At 51.3% G+C, this 12,863-nt stretch overlaps 1 protein-coding gene across 4 annotated transcripts; it reads left to right on the forward strand.

The window, feature by feature from the left end:
- The first annotated feature begins 380 nt into the window (after positions 1-380).
- NECAP1 (NECAP endocytosis associated 1) lies at positions 381-8,364 on the forward strand. 4 transcript variants are annotated; one of them, XM_043524093.1, is made up of 9 exons: positions 583-726; positions 1,595-1,707; positions 2,953-3,053; positions 3,193-3,297; positions 3,649-3,730; positions 4,197-4,305; positions 4,411-4,597; positions 5,219-5,324; positions 5,848-8,364. In XM_043524093.1, exons 2-9 carry the CDS (start codon positions 1,685-1,687, stop codon positions 5,894-5,896), a joined length of 762 nt encoding a protein of 253 aa, XP_043380028.1. In that variant the 5' UTR covers positions 583-726; positions 1,595-1,684; the 3' UTR covers positions 5,897-8,364. The 4 variants fall into 4 exon arrangements, with proteins under 4 accessions (XP_037768922.2, XP_043380000.1, XP_043380028.1 ...); XM_037912994.2 differs by lacking the exon at positions 1,595-1,707 and having other exon boundaries at positions 381-726; XM_043524065.1 differs by lacking the exon at positions 1,595-1,707 and having other exon boundaries at positions 533-769.
- Positions 8,365-12,863: the final 4,499 nt, after the last annotated feature.

Raw genomic sequence — 12,863 nt, forward strand, 5'->3', positions numbered from 1 at the left:
CAAGTTGCCCATGCCACGTTAGGGCACTGGCAGCTCAGCTTCCCTCCTGAACCACCACAGCTCTGAAACACGCCCCCATGCTGCCCTGCACCCCTAATCTCTATCAACACACCCCACCTCAACACCTGCCCCCTCAAAATCTCCCAGGGCTCTTTAGCCCCTGGGCCAGCACAAGCCACCGCCATCACCCTGAGGATGCCCCGCTGTGGAACCAGAAGGCCAGGGCCTGCCAGGAACCAAGATGGCCTTCTGTGGTTGCTTCACGCTGCCCGTTTCCACAATGCAAGCTGAAGACGAAAGACCAAGAAGGTGCCAGGATTAAGGATGGCGACCGCCATAGCTTCATCAGCCCGCTCCCACCATGGCCTCCCAGAGCAGCGACAAGGCTGCCAGGATCCAAAATGGCGTCGGTCACCGCTTGACCAGACCGGCTTCCAATATGGCTGCCCTCCGCCCGTGTCAAGCTGCCAGGATCCAAAATGGCTCTCCCCACAACCTCAACGGGCCTGATTCCAACATGGCCGCCAGCTCCCACGGAGCAGCCTTTGCCCGTAACAAAAATGGCGGTCGGACGCACCCCCGGTTACTAGACACCCCCCCCCGCCCCCGCCGGGGTCTCAGATCCGAGATGGCGGCGGCCGAGGCGGAGTACGAGTCCATCCTGTGTGTGAAGCCCGATGTCAGCGTCTACCGCATCCCGCCGCGGGCCTCCAACCGGGGATACAGGTAGCGGGGCCGCATCCTGCCCTGCCCCGCCCCGCCCCCGCGGGCAGCTTCACCCTCCTCCCCTGGCCCCGCTTGCTGCCTCCCCCCCCGCCTGCTGCCTCCATCGCGGGGGCAAGGCCCTGCCCCAGGGCCTGGCGTCGCGCTGCCGGGACCCCGGCCGCAGCCCCCGCTCGGCAGCCCCGCTCCGCCCGCCGGCGCCCAGCGGGACTGTCACGCGGGTGTGTCGTCCGGGGGGCGCCGCTCTCCGAAAGCCGGGGGGGGGGGGTCCCCGCGGGTGTCGGCGGCGGGCACGGAGGGGGGCACTCGGTCTGGGGTCGCTCAGCCCCCCACACCTGGGCTGCTCAGGCCCCTCTGCTCGCAGCGCCGGGGCAATTGAGCTCCCCCCCACCCCGCACCAGCGGGCTCTCCCCGGGGCAGGGCTGGGGCACACGGGCACGGGGAGGAGGGTCGCCTTTGAGAGGCGCTTGTGCTGCCCCTGTGTTTGCTGCCCTTGTTCTCCGGATAAAGGGAGCCTCCTTGTCTCCAGCAGTGCTAAAATTCACAGGCAAGCTAGTAGGGAGGGGGACCTCGCCAAGCTATTTCTCCCCCTCCCTCAGATTGTTCAAATGGGGAATACAAACAAAGCCAACTACCGCTTTGCCATTTGTAGATGTTTATTTCCCCCCATCTGACTGGTTAGTTTCACTTCCTAATGCATGTGTCCTAGGCCCTGTTGTGGTCGATTTTCTGACACTGCAAGGGAAGGAAAAATGACTCTATATAAAAATGGCATCTTACTCAACAGTTCTGCTCCCTGTCTGTGCTCTGAGTCATACAATACCTGCTCTCTTCAGTGTCAAATATGTTTTACCTCCCATTAGCCCTGCAGATCCAGGACAGCTATGGAGGAGTGAGCTGGATTCTGTTCTGGTCCTTGCACAGTCACCTATTTGACTGGAGTCAGCATGACTTGTTCTGCATGAATAAGCAAAGGGTTGGAGGGCAGATGCTTCTATGTACTAATACCTGCCCTACCACTGACCCTCTCTGGCCTTGAGCAAGTCAACTGAGGCCTGACTTTGAGGTGCTGAGCATCTGCAACTTCATTGGCTTCAGCTGGAGTAGTGGTTGCTCAGCTCTTTTGAAAATCAGAACCAAAATCTGTCTCATGCTCTTCATTTTATGGGTGGAGAACATTCTTTTCCTTTGCAGAGGTTTGGGGATTAACTAGTTGATCTTATACAGATTGTTTTGATTATAAAAATAAAATATTTATTCCAATTCCAGGGCTAACTTCTGTCATCAGTTACACCTGTGCTACTCTCTCAGACCCCAAGAGCGAATGGGCTTAACTAAAAGTTGAGCTTAGCCTACACAAAATCTTTTCATAGTGATCTGTGAGCCAGAAGGAATTCATCTTGACCCTCAAATCCTGGGATGAGTTTACAGGGCCAGCAGTTAGCAAATCTTTCTCTTTGCCTATAGATGGACCATATGTCATCTGGAATTGCAGGACATGATTATCAAACTCTACAATGCTATCCTTACAAAGTCACTGTTGTGACTGCCTTACATCTTGAAGTGCAAGTGTCGATAGTAATTTTAATCTTAAGTGTCACTGCAGATACTATTCCTGGTCATATAAATATATAATCTGATCTCTGAAATCCCTTAATTGGTTTGCTTAAGTAACATCGTGCAACAGAGAGTTCCATTGTTAATGATATGTTATGTGAAGGTGTGACTTCCTTTTTAATCCATTTTAAACACACACTGTTTAATTTCAGAGCGTCTCATTGTTTTCCTGGAACAGAATGGGGTAAATAGCAATAATAATGTGGTTTCCTTCTCTAGGCCATTAATCATTTTTACAGGCCTTCCCTGTTTCAACTCAGCAGCCTTGTACTCTGAACATCTCCTTGGACTGTTCCCTTTCCCCCTGTCGGTACCTCTGATAACTTTGGATGTCTTTCTCTGGGTTATTTCTACTTCTGCTTGCACAGAGGAGTAAATACAGAAAGATGGGCCATCATAGTCTCCTGTGTGGAGCAAGTAACAGCTGAGAGACGTTTGAGAGTCTGAGACTTAATTTCAGATGAGATGTGAAAAAAGGGAGCAGTGAGTGCTGCAAGTCAGAACTGAGATGCATCAGCTAAGCTGTGTGGGAAGTGGAAGACAGGAAGAGGCTGCAGGGCAAGCCTGAGGTGCTGTCAGAGAACATACCTTGCTGTTCATTTCCCCTCCTAGGGCATCTGACTGGAAACTGGACCAGCCGGACTGGACAGGGCGTCTCCGTGTCACATCAAAAGGCAAAATTGCATACATAAAGCTAGAGGATAAAGTTTCAGGTAAGGCAGGGTGAGGGTGTGAGGTTACTTTATGGCTGCCACCTCTGACTCACCCTAGGGGGGACACCCTAGTTAATAGCTCAGCATAGCAGTTTCCTTTGGGGTTCCTTTCCTTAACTCCCTGCCCTTTATCCCCCAGGGGAGCTCTTTGCTCAGGCTCCCATAGATCAGTTCCCTGGCCTTGCAGTGGAGACTGTGACAGATTCCAGCCGATACTTTGTCCTCCGAATTCAGGATGGGAATGGTGAGTAGAAAGGGAAGATGCTATGTGGTGCAGCAGGGAGCGTGCCATGGAAAGGCGAATACAAATGAGGTGGGTTCAGGCCAGCGCAAAGGAGATCTGGCCGTAGCTTGTTGACTGAGTTACACGGATGCTAGCTGCTCTCTTGAGTGCTGGTGTGTGTTTGGAATGGGGAGGTGGCTGGGCAGTATGTCCATGGATGGGACTGCTGGGGGGGATTGCAGTAGGCCGAGCAGGGCTGGTGGATTGGCGAGTGAGGGTAGGTGACATCTGGGCGAGGAGTGGGTTGATATGTTGGGCTGATAAGGAATCTGCATGGCTTCCCCTTCCCAGCTGACATCTGTTTCCAACCAGGGCGAAGCGCTTTCATTGGCATCGGCTTCTCAGATCGGGGTGACGCCTTTGACTTCAATGTCTCCCTGCAGGATCACTTCAAGTGAGTCCCATCTCCCCTAGGGCATTGTTCCTCTGCCGGTATGCAGCATGTGGTGGGTGCTCATCCATGGCACCATGGGGGCAGGATTCCTTTGGGCCCTGGTGCAGCCCAGCTGTTCAGTTTCAGCAGTGGCACTTGAGGATGTCACCCAAGGTATGGGCTAAAAGTTAACCTGGGTCACAGAGTTGCTGTTGCCTCTGACGTGGCAGTCTCCCAATTGGTGCCACTGTAGGGCAGGATGGGGTGGTTGGGATGTACTGTTGTGTTAAAGAGACTGACCTTCTGGGGACATGGAGGCTTGAACTCTCTGCTGCCTGTCTCTAGTGCTGACACAGCAAGGCAGTATTTGGGATAAAGCCAGACAATGTGCTTCCCAGGGGAAAATCTCCCATGGTCCCTTTGAGGCCCTCATTTGTCAAGGGCTCTCAACTGCTTCTCCCTTTCTTCCTTCCTTCCTTGAATCCAGGTGGGTGAAGCAGGAGACTGAAATCTCCAAGGAATCTCAGGAAACTGACACACGCCCCAAGCTGGACCTAGGGTTCAAGGAAGGACAGACCATCAAACTAAACATTGGGGTAAGGATCTCCCCAGCCAAGCCAACTCTGAGCCAGGTGCCATCTCCAGGCTTACAGCTGTATTCCAATAGAGAATCCTCTTCAAATCCATTTGTGTCTTTACAGAACATGCCAACAAAGAAAGGAGGGGCACCCAAACCCCGTGCAGCTGGATTGGGGGGGCTGAACCTGCTCCCACCCCCTCCAGGTGGCAAAATCACTGTCCCTCCAATCCCTCCCCCGTCTTCAACAGCCATTTCCAACCATGTGACGCCGCCACCAGTGCTGAAATCCAGCAACATGGGCAATGCTGGTAAGTGCTGAGCATGGATGGGTGGGGTCACCAGCACATGGCAACTTATTCTAGTTAAAACGGGAATTATTTTGGGGAAGTTCTATGGCCTGTGTTAGACAGGAGGGTGGGCTTGGTCTGTGCTTGAAATCTATGAATCTCTCAAGCCCTGTCAGTTGCCTGTTTGGTCACTCATTTGAGTTCAGCCCTGATCAGTACTAATCTAAAGTAGTTCCCATCTGTTAAGTGGCTTGTGCGACATGAATTGGTGGGTCTTAGTCCTCTGTCTTTTTTGGAGCTAGTGTTCATGGCACAAATGATGAGGCTGCTAGTTGTAATGGTGGAAAAGGATGGAATGGGTCATGAGGGTGGCGCATTGCTGAGGTGGTTGCAGCAAAACACAGCTGGAAACATGATGCAGACCCAGCGAAAATAGCCAAAAAGAGCTAATAATATAGTCCTAGAACCTTCACATCACTTCTGAAGGCAGGGTTCTCTCTACAGGTTATCAATGTATTTCAATAGCAATGACCTTGCAGGGAGGAAATATCCTGTAGGATGATGATATTTAAACACTGCAGGGCTGTGAATCCGTTCTTTCGACAACTTTGAGTGTGTGTGTGTATTTCTTCCTGCCCTCAGATATTCTGTTAGATTTGGACTCTCCTGCATCCATCCCTAAGGCACCAGCACTTGCTGCTATTCCAGCCACCACAGACCTCTGGGGAGACTTCAGCACTGCATCCAGGTAACTAGCAGGGTAGGAGACAGAAGACCGAGTATGTGAGAAGGAAGGGAGCACTGCAGGGCAGGACTGAGGGACATTGGCAGAGCTGTGTGGGGAGCCCAGGACTGGAACAGCAGGGGGGTTTCAGGGCAGGTCTATAGGGCATTGGCAGGGCTGTGAGGGGATGCGGGCTGCAGGGCAGGTCTGAGGGGCATTGGCTGGACTCTGTGGGGAGCCCAGGACTAGATTAGCAGGGGGGCTGCAGGGCAGGACTGAGGGGCATTGGCAGAGCTGTGTGGGGAGCCCAGGACTGGAACAGCAGGGGGGGTTCAGGGCAGGTCTATAGGGCATTGGCAGGGCTGTGAGGGGATGCGGGCTGCAGGGCAGGTCTGAGGGGCATTGGCTGGACTCTGTGGGGAGCCCAGGACTGGATTAGCAGGGGGGCTGCAGGGCAGGACTGAGGGGCATTGGCAGAGCTGTATAGGTGGGGCAGCAATCCCAAGACTGGAACTGTCCCCTCTGACAGTCTTTTTTGTCCTTTCAGCGCTGTTTCCAATCAGGCTCCTCAGCAGTCCAACTGGGTCCAGTTCTGAATGGCAAAGGCAGTGGAGTGGGAACAGAGGGATGACCAAGAAGCTCTAGGGGCATCAAGTGGGATGGGAGGGATCCAAACCTCTCAAGACTTCAATCAGAAATCCTGGACAATCTTTCCTTCTAAAGTTTCCACTTCAATTGAGACTGATTTTTGATCTCACAGTGAAACTGCCAAGCGCTGAGGGAACATCTCAAAATTCTACCATGTGATAGCCAGGGAAAGGAAGTGAGTTGTATCTCCTCTATCCACCTGGCTATTGAGAGGTGCATCCTGTTTCTTGTTTCTGAGCTGTCCATATAGGGAAATCAAGAATCCGTAACGTGGGGCCCATGAGGAGGGTTTGAAGTTGTCTGATGCTTTTGTGTTCTTAACCTCTCCCTCTGGCAAGGGCCAGCTCCCTGTTCAAAACCTTTCACAGGTATTCTACAGTAAAGACCCAAATCACTACAGCTTGGCTTGCAGGGCTGAGGGCTGTTAGGGTTTCATGCAGCTGTGTTTGGGGCACTAGTTTGTATTGATGGGTTAGCTATGGCCCTAACATAGGAGCAGGTAGGAGATTGGAGCAGTCTGCCTTCTCTCTCCTATGGAACAGGATCTTGTGCATTAAGGATTAATCATGGTATGTCTGTCCAGGCTGAGCCATAACCACCCTCTTGTGTTCTCTCCTTGGTCTGATATGCAGATCTTCCCTGTGATGGGTGTTCCCTGTGGCTTTGGGGGAGGAGACACAGGTCCATGTATAGACCAACCTGCCTCCGAGCCACAGACCTGGCACTTCATGATCATGACGTTCCCTTACTTGGTTTGTTCTTTTAGAAGCTGATCTTGGTGCTGCTTCCCTCCCTGCCTTCCCAAAGCACTCTCCTGTTTCCCTCCTCCCCTGCTGAGATCTCAGTATGCCATTGAGCTGTTTTAACTGGAAGTGTGTAAAAATGCCTGTTTTTAGAATTGAACAGCCATGCTAGTAATGTGGCTGGTTATCAACTGGATTATCCCACCTCCATCAGCACTTCATCTTCCTGCCATCTCCCTAGCCTCAGTTGGGATATGTCCTGGTGAGACACCTGCATCTGGCAATGCTGTGCTGAAATCATTTGCATTACAACAGTTTCCCTGTACCCATAGATAGCTCAAGCTGCACTGAGGGAGGGTGGGGAAGGGACAGATCCCATAGGGCACCCCCACACACACCCAGTCTGTTTGGGGAGGGATTGATTGCAGGTGGGAAGCTGGCTGGACCCTGACCCCCCGCCGGTAACTTTCCACTTGTGGGATTTATTTGCCATGATGATTTAATGTGCCCTGAACCCCCCTGTCCCTCAAGCCCTTCTTAAGGGCATACAAAGTCTCTGAGGCAGAGGGGTCTTGTACCTCATCCCTTGTTCTGTTGGGGAGGCTCTTAAAGCCACTTGCTTTTCATCCTCCCCCACCCTGCTCCCAAGTAGCCATGCAAGTCCGCTTGCTAATCTGGGTGATTTTACAGGGAAGCCTGGCCTCCTACCCACTTCCACCATATGGCCTTCAGTGGAGTCCGTAGCAGAGCAGCCAGTCTCCCCAACCCTCCTGTAGCTGGGATCCGCTTTCTAGAACACTAGGCGTGGGCTTTGCAGGCAGGTGTCTTCTTATTTGTGACACTCAACTAGGGGCAACACGTCTATCCTCAGATGTACTCTGGAAGCATTAAAACTTTGCTCACTTAGTTTCTGCCCTCCACCCCTAAAATCGCAGGGCTAGAGTTCTAAAAGGGGAGCAGCTAATTGGACACTTTTGTATTTCCAATTAGTCTCCAACCCTTTTTTCTCTCTTCTCCGCTGTTGCGATTGTAGACTACCTCTCTGCAGGCTCGCTAGTACTGAGGGCATTGAGAGGCCAGTTTGCACTTGGAGCATCTCTCTAGGAAGCAAAAGCTATTTTGAAGAGACTTGTGGGAGTGCCATGTCTCTGTAAAGCTGCTGCAGTTCCACTTGAAGTGGGGACCAAACTGCTGGCTTGGATGGATGGATGTATTTTAAATAGCCACCTATTCCTGGCCCCCAGCTGTATTTTCTCCTCTTGATACTTGCTCCTGAATCTCACTGTTGGTTTAGCTCCCTGTCTCCGAGGCTTCCCTTTCTCCTATGAATTTGTTACATGGATGGGTGTATATCATTAACCCCTTCCTCTCCTGGTGTCCTCTACACCAGGCCACGTGCCCTAGTGGTTGGCTCAAATCTTCCATATCAGTGGCAGGTCCAGTCATTTCAATTATATATCAGTTTCCAAAACTAAGGAAGTTCACAGCATCAATTAGCAACTAACCAGGAGCCTCTCCCTCTGTGTAATGTCTCTTAGCTAGTATTCTGGAGATAATATATTATGTATTTGCAAAGCTGAAGAAGCAAAAATTAAAGAAATATGTATATAAAGCATAAAATGTACTGGTGCAATAATGGTAATTAAAAACAAGAAAAAAATTGGGAAAATGAACTGTCTTAAATGAAGTGAATTTTGTGCTGGGGCAGCAGCCCTGTTGACTGAAGGCCTCTGTTTGTACCTAAAAACTGCCATACTGGGTCACACTAACAGTTCATCAAGTCCAGCATCCTGTCTCTGACAATGGCCAGCATCAGGACTTTATGGGGAGTATATAGAACAGGGTAGTTGAGTGATCCACCTCATACCCTGCCTCCGTGCCCCCCACTTCCACACATACAGGGCTGTCAGAAGTTTGGGGTCATCCAAGCATGGGGTTGTGTGTCTCACCATTTTGGCTAATAACCGTTGACGGACCTATTTTCCATGAACTCATGAAGTTCTTTTTTGAATCTGATTATACCTTTGGTCATCACAATGTCCCCTGGCAATGAGTTTCACAGGTTAATTGTGCATTGTGTGTAAGAGTATTTGTTCTTGTTTGTATTAAACCAGTGGCAGGAGTATATAGTCGTTGAAGTGCTTTGGAATGAAAGGTACTACGGGGAATATTTCTCGCTGAAACCCACTACCATTGTGCTCCTGCAGCAGTACCACAAAGTGAAGCGATAAACCCCAGCACAGAGCAGCCAAACTTCATGGTGCTCCCTGAGGGAAGCACAAAAGGACAGCAGCCTTGGTAGATGCAAGAGTTCTTCTGCACTCCTAGAATATATTCAGGGGTAATGGGCTGGCAAGGCTAGTAACATGTCAAAAATCTTGAAGTACAAATGAAAATGAACGGCTATGTTAATGCTCAGGTAACTGTTAGAGGGAGCTAGAAACTTTGCCTTCTAGTACACCAGTAACTTCAACCCAGATTAGTGTAGATAGGAGCGGCTGGGAACAGTTTTCTGTGGTGGCTGATGTGAAAGGTATTTGATAGCTTTCAGTTACCAGGGGGTGACATGTCCCATACCACAACAACAGCAATCATCATTCCTGATACTCATTTTCAGTGTCAGTCATGGCAGAGAGGCTAAGGATTGGCCCTGGAGGCTAAGCACCCCCACAGATGTGGGGGAGTGACTTTCTCTTAGTGTGAAGCATGGTATCAGAAGTGGTGGGTAATGTTGTCCTACCTGTTCTGTGGATGTGAGTAAATGGAGGATTACGTACAGCAGCTCCTTTCACCAGAATCAAATCTGCATGGAAATAACAATTCAGGGAGGTACTAGAAAGGGGGAAAAAGAAGAGGGTTGGACAGAGCAGTGTGGGAATGTGTAAGGAGGAGGGAAGGGAAGAGGAAGGGAGATCCTATTGCTTTGGTAGCTTTGATCTTGGTTTTGCAGGTACAGCAGCATGGATGTGTCTAGTAGGAACTAGTAAGGGAACCAGTTTGAATTGCATCGTCTTGATAACATCCTATAAATCTGCCCCCCACACACACACTATGAGCAGGACGGGGGATAGCTCCTCTTCTCAGTTTGCAGTGAAGAGGGTTTGGTTCTGGCATTAGGTTATTGGTGCAGTGACCCCAAGTTTACTGTCTGTGACCAGCACCTCCCATTCCCCGTCCCCCACACCTTGCATTGCAAATGCTCTCTTCTAACCCAGCCTAAGCAAGGGGCTGGCTGTTAAGACCACCTCCTACCCATGATGTTCTACACAACAGCTCTCTCTGGATGAAGGATTAAGGCTAGGCCTTTGAGTATGAGTCTGTGATTTGATCTCCTGATCGTCTCCCAAGTAGTATTTATTTTGTACTGCAGAATGAACCAGCAGGCTTACTTGGTCTGCTGGGAATAGCTGCTTCTGGGTCCACAGCAGCGAGAGGAGAAGCTGGGTGGGAGGTGAGCAGTTGCGTTGGCTGAGTGAGAAGAGAATGCTACCAACATGAGCATGGGGTCTGAAAGACGGTGGGTGAGAATTTGAGACACCTGGGCAAAACTAGGACCTATAATTTGTAAACTGTTCAACTCCACTGGTGGTAACTGTTGTGTAACTGGGCATTTTTCCCATTACGTCATCTAACCCTGCTTTGAGTAGGCTGGGCAAAAACACCCAAGCCCTGGTTCCACACAGCTTCCGTGGTTGATGCCATCAATAGTGCGGCATCAGCTGTGAATTACAGGCATGAATTTTCTGGTACAGGACAAGGTCTTGGGCCTGCACTGAATAGAATTTCTGAAGGACACGAAGAGGAAGGCAGTTTATAGTTCTCAGTATTCAGACTGAGCTCCATTCCAGCCTGGGACCAATCTCCCCAGTTCAAAGTTTTTGTCTTCCAGAGGATCTTCCAGGTGTTGAGATGGGATGGCCGGGGGGAGGAGAAAGAGGCCAAGTGATGATGTCACAGTTCCTCTTTTATATTTTCTTCCAGCGACTAGAAAGATCCTTGCCCTGACGTGGGGGGTCAGGCAGTCCCCATTGCATACGTGCCCTCTGTAAGGAGCCTCTGGGAGAGGGGATTCTTCTTGATGGGCCATCAATGCCTTTCTGGCCAGTGATAGCTGCTCTTTTGTCTCTACGGAAAGGCCAGCTGGGGGCATTTCCTAACCTCACAACATATTTCAGTAACACACATAACAATATGTCATCTCTTCCCATACAATGATAGCACATCCAATCCACGAGAATATTAATGTTCAACAGATCAAGACTTTTAAAATGATACCTCACAAGGCATACTTTGTACAAAACATCCTATCACATCACGGTGGTGACTATAGAGGTACCAAGTGCCACACCTCCCCACTATCCCAAGAAGCTGATGACTCCGATAAGGGTAACTGCCAAAATGCTCAACTGACCAGGAGCCTAAATGATAGAAGTGATTTAGGGCCAGATTTTCAAAGGTATTTAGGTGCCTAAAGGTGCAAATAGGTACTGTGACAAAAGTTCGTCCTCTGCCTTGGTGGGTCCTGCGCTTATTGGCGGATTTACTCGCCTCAGGGGTCCACAGCAGCCCTCAGTTTGGCCACTTTCGTGGCTCAGATCTGCCATTTATTCAGCTAGCCTCATCACTAGCCAGCATGGGGAAAAGGAAGAACAACAATCCCTGCAGTTTCTGCTGATCCACCTAGTGGATCAGGGAACAGGCCAGAGACCTTCCCCTCTGGTGAAACCCACAATCCAGTTCAACTCCTCCAGGATAAAGTAGGGAGTTGGGGGAATGGAGGGATGGGGCGGAACCTGGGCCCGCCCTCTACTCTGGGTTCCAGCCCAGGGCCCTGTGGATTGCAGCTGTCTACAGTGGCTCCTGTGACAGCTACAAATCCCTGGGCTACTTTCCCATGGCCTCCTCCCAACACCTTCTTTATTCTCACCACAGGACCTTCCTCCTGATGCCTGATAATGCTTGTGCTTCTCAGTCCTCTACCTTCTCACTCTCAGCTTCTTGCTCCCAGCTCCTCACACACACACACCACAAACTGAAGTGAGCTCCTTTTTAAACCCAGGTGCCCTGATTAGCCTGCCTTAATTGATTCTGGCAGCTTCTTGATTGGCTGCAGGTGTTCTAATCAGCCTGTCTGCCTTAATTGCTTCCAGAAAGTTCCTGATTGTTCTAGAACCTTCCCTGTTACCTTACCCAGGGAAAAGGGACCTACTTAGCCTGCTCTCCTGCTGCTGCCGCCCCCCTGTGGCCTGGGCTTTCCTTGCTTTTTGCCCCTGCTTTCGGCTTCCCCCCCGACTGGGCCAGATGCTCTCCCCCCTTTCTTTTCTTTTTGTTGTTTTTTTTTCTTTCTCTGCTGTTGCTAGAGTGCTGGCCGGCTGCCGGCCGGCTGTTAGCCCCCCCCACCCGCCCTCGGACGCTGCTGCCGCTGCAGCTGAACCCCCCCCCTCCCCCGAGAGAGGGGGGCCTGCTGACCCGCTCCCCGGAGAGGGGGAGTGGAAGGACCCAGACCCAGCCACTTGCTGTTTGTCTGCGAACCCGTCTCCGGCTGAGAGAATTTCTTATCATGCGCTCCAGCATCCCTGGAATGTTTGCAGCTGCGACCCGGAACAGACAGAGAAAAAGCCGTCTACCAGAGGAACACCGCCCAGGGAATCTACAAATCGCCGTGGAGGGGGCCTAAGACTGAGTAACTTTCAAACTGTGCTCTCGTGTGGGGGGAGGCCTTGACTGTGTCTTAACGGTGTTTGTAGGGACACAGGGGGTGTGGCACAGAGCTGCCCCCCAATCCATCTGTGTCCTCCCACCCCCCACGCTACCATCTTCACAACTGCCTCCTTCACCATCTTTGCTGGCTGTCTAACATCTGCCTCTGGACTTAGCTGCTCGCCCTGATTCCACTGTGTGGGCCAGAAGCACCAGCCAACCAAACAGGACTCTCTGGACAAGTGTACGGTGGTTCATGTGCCCCCTTCCCTGAATTGTCCACCCCACAGCTTGTCCCTTTCTACCTGACCCCAACTCCTGTCAATCACCTGCCACTGCCCCCACTGGGGCATCGGCAATGGAGGGCACTGGGGTGACCTCCGCCACTGCCATGCCCATTGCCTCCCCAGACTCTAGGGAAGCCCGCCCAGCTGGCGGGAAAGGCCAGGGCAAGAAGAAGCGGAAGGGCCCT

The sequence above is a fragment of the Chelonia mydas genome, chromosome 1 (assembly GCF_015237465.2).
Source record: "Chelonia mydas isolate rCheMyd1 chromosome 1, rCheMyd1.pri.v2, whole genome shotgun sequence".
NCBI lineage: Eukaryota > Metazoa > Chordata > Testudines > Cheloniidae > Chelonia > Chelonia mydas.